We start from the raw sequence: 3535 nt of genomic DNA, 5'->3' as shown, positions 1-3535 counted from the left end.
ATTACGTCAATAGTGGATTTCTATGCTGTTATTTTAAAATGTAATTGACCTACATCATGGTGTAGAAAAAAAATTCATTTTCATCATCTTTAATTCATACTGTTCTATAATGTTACCCAAAAACACAAAACGTACCTTAATTTTTTTACTCAAATTTGAATTTTTTTCCCCAGAAATATTCAGAAGAATCGAAAATTCATCATGAATTCAACGAACCATTAAATCTTACAAGAAAAAGAGATGTTCCAGGTCTGTGAAGAAGTGCCAGCATGCCACTTGTTGTCAAAAGTCAGAGCTGTCAGAGTTAAATTGTCAATATGAAACATTTCCTATAAGATTAGTAAATATTACAGAACCAAAACAAGAACAATTTTTCTTATTACTATTTTTAAAAGGAAAACACAAAAATGGTTTTAGCAGATTTGGGTCGTAAAATAACGACTGCTTTGCAGTCTTTGAGTAAGGCAACAATAATAAATGAAGAGGTAAACCACATTCCATATTGTGTACCATATTTATTTTCAAATTTCAATTATTTAAGGTACTCAATGGCATGCTCAAAGAGATATGTGCTGCTCTACTTGAAGCAGATGTAAATATTCGCCTCGTCAAGAAATTAAGAGAAAATGTGAGAGCTGTAATAGATTTCGAAGAAATGGCAGGAGGACTAAATAAGAGAAGAATGATTCAAAGTGCGGTTTTCAAAGAGTTAGTGAAGGTTAGAACTTGTCATTTGTATTCTAAGGATGATATAATATTTTTGTGTAGATAAATATATGTTAATGTTTCATAGCTCGTTGACCCAGGTGTTAAGCCTTACCAGCCGATCAAAGGCAAACCAAATGTTATAATGTTTGTTGGTTTACAAGGTTCAGGAAAAACGACAACCTGTACAAAGTTAGCCTATCATTATCAGAAGAAGAACTGGAAATCATGCCTTGTATGTGCCGATACTTTCAGAGCTGGTGCTTACGATCAAGTTAAACAGAATTGTACAAAAGCCAGAATACCATTTTATGGAAGGTATAGTCGGATAGGGAGTTCAATGAACCATTTGATTTATTATGTGTTTTCAGTTATACTGAAGTGGATCCTGTAGTAATAGCTCAAGAAGGTGTTGAAATGTTCAAAAGGGAAGGTTTTGAAATTATTATTGTAGATACTAGCGGTAGGCACAAACAAGAAGAGGCTCTATTCGAAGAGATGTTGGCAGTATCTAATGCTGTTAAACCAGACAATATTATTTTCGTTATGGATGCAACCATAGGTCAGGCTTGTGAGGCACAAGCTAGAGCTTTTAAGGAGAAAGTAGATGTAGGTTCTGTTATCATAACTAAATTAGATGGACATGCTAAGGGAGGAGGTGCTCTCAGTGCGTAAGTGAATATTTATTGAAAAGTTAAAAACTAAAAACAGTAATTTTGAATTAATTTTGTATTTTTTAGGGTTGCAGCAACCAACAGTCCCATAATCTACATTGGTACTGGTGAGCACATCGATGATCTCGAATCTTTCAAAACTAAACCATTTATTAGTAAATTATTGGGTATGGGAGACATAGAAGGATTGATTGATAAAGTCAACGAATTAAAATTAGAAGATAACGAAGAATTATTAGAAAAAATCAAGCACGGACAATTTACGCTCAGAGATATGTATGAACAGTTTCAGAATATAATGAAAATGGGACCTTTTTCGCAGATAATGGTATATTCTTTCAGTTTTGTTATGATCTGTCCCCTAGTTTGATTGTATTTTCAGGGTATGATACCAGGATTCAGTCAAGATTTCTTGTCTAAAGGAACGGAGCAGGAATCTATGGCAAGATTGAAAAAACTCATGACAATTATGGACAGTATGAATGATGGTGAACTTGACAGCAGAGATGGGGCTAAGCTTTTCTCCAAACAACCTGGGAGGGTGATCAGGGTAGCTCAGGGTTCAGGAGTGACAGGTAAATTGAAATATCTTCTTCAACAATTTTTTTTGCTGAACTTAACCTATTTTATTTACTTCTACATTGTTTCACTTTTTTATGGCTGATGAGGGATATTTCTTTGCTTTCAGAGAGGGAGGTCAAAGAACTGATTTCCCAGTACACCAAATTCGCCGCAGTTGTGAAAAAGATGGGCGGCATCAAGGGTCTGTTCAAGGGCGGCGACATGGCGAAGAACGTCAACTCCAACCAAATGGCCAAATTGAACCAACAGATGGCGAAACTGATGGACCCCAGGGTGCTGCATCAAATGGGAGGCATGAACGGCCTGCAGAACATGCTGAGACAGCTTCAGTCGGGCGCTGCAGGAAGCATGGGTGGTTTGGGTAATCTCATGAACAGTTTTGGTGGCAAATAGTATCAGAGAGGTTTATGAATAAATTGAAGTCTGTTGTACATTTTTGATTCGTTTTTTATCCATATCCCTTCTGTTTGGCATTTATATATTTTAAGTTCACCTGTACATTGTTATTGTACATTTCATGATGTCAATAAAACACGTGAGGATTGAAGCTGGTTTCAATAATTTGGGATGAACATATTTCTGGGGTTCCTAGTAGGATAACTTGTTTCTTTTTGAAGGACTGTATGGTATCTTGCACTAGAGCAGTCGCTAGAGGGCGACAAAGTCTTGTGACAGCTGCAGTGACTATCAAATGTTCCATAAAGACACTGTAGTGGCAGCATTTTAGAGTTAGTAAAAAAAAAAGCACATGTGTAGTGTAATGATAAAAAAAAACTCAGTTGAGAACAAGAATAAACCATTAATACCGAAAAACATCAAAATTGCAGCATTGTACTCTCGTAAGTCAGCCTGCAAATTCAGCCATTACCACATGTGGAAAGCCTAAGAATCTTTCAAACAGGTGTCATTAATTTTTTGAAAATATCCTCTGAACCTTCAAATTTTTGCATTTTATAGGGTTGATATACAGGGTGAGCCTTCGACTCGTACTAATATTTCAACAGTAGATTCTTGAGGTCAAAAGAAACACTTTTTTCCTATACCACTTTTTACGATTCGGCCCTGATAAAAATTTTTCATAATGAGCTGTGCCACCACTGGAAAATCAAAATTCTTGCCAAAGCACCCTTGCTCACGCACTTGTAGAATCGCATGCATGTACATACAGGGTAAGTCTTTGACTCGTAAAAGTATTTTAAAAGTATATTTTTTAAGTTAAAAGGAGCACTTTTTCTTATGCCATTTTTTTAGATTCGGTCCTGATAAAAAGATATAGCCATTTCAAGTTTTCATAATGAGATGTGCCACCACTGGAAAATCAAAATTACCTTCAGAATAACTAGCTAAATCTGTGACACTACACTTCTGTGGATCTTTTGAACAGAGTTGTATTCAGCCAATTTTCCAAATTCCGCAGATAATTTTCAATTTTTGAACATCAAATTACGCGGAAATGGTGCATTTTACGAGAAAATATGAAGAATACTTTTATTTTACAAAACGTTCAAATATTCATCAGATAGCGTCCAACTTAGTTTCAAGAGTTGGGTTCTTTGAATTTTTGATATTTTTAT

At 35.3% G+C, this 3535-nt stretch overlaps 1 protein-coding gene across 1 annotated transcript; it reads left to right on the top strand.

Annotated features, from left to right (window-relative positions):
• Positions 1 to 279: 279 nt before the first annotated feature.
• On the top strand, positions 280 to 2508 carry LOC123320662 (signal recognition particle 54 kDa protein). The gene is made up of 7 exons (XM_044908041.1): positions 280 to 485; positions 542 to 718; positions 794 to 1023; positions 1077 to 1376; positions 1446 to 1707; positions 1762 to 1954; positions 2068 to 2508. The coding sequence occupies exons 1-7, from the start codon at positions 408 to 410 to the stop codon at positions 2352 to 2354; spliced, it is 1527 nt and encodes a 508-aa protein (XP_044763976.1). The 5' UTR covers positions 280 to 407; the 3' UTR covers positions 2355 to 2508.
• Positions 2509 to 3535: the final 1027 nt, after the last annotated feature.

The sequence above is a fragment of the Coccinella septempunctata genome, chromosome 1, assembly GCF_907165205.1.
Source record: "Coccinella septempunctata chromosome 1, icCocSept1.1, whole genome shotgun sequence".
Taxonomy (NCBI): Eukaryota; Metazoa; Arthropoda; class Insecta; order Coleoptera; family Coccinellidae; genus Coccinella; species Coccinella septempunctata.
This window is presented reverse-complemented; position numbering and strand designations above follow the sequence as displayed.

What these genes read in the sequence shown, in the direction of transcription:
- LOC123320662 (XM_044908041.1), top strand. Translation starts at nt 408, where the DNA reads ATGGTTTTAGCAGATTTGGGTCGTAAAATAACGACTGCTTTGCAGTCT. An exon ending in CAACAATAATAAATGAAGAG is followed by an intron (nt 486 to 541) that starts GTAAACCACATT and finishes CAATTATTTAAG; the next exon opens with GTACTCAATGGCATGCTCAA. An exon ending in AGAATACCATTTTATGGAAG is followed by an intron (nt 1,024 to 1,076) that starts GTATAGTCGGAT and finishes ATGTGTTTTCAG; the next exon opens with TTATACTGAAGTGGATCCTG.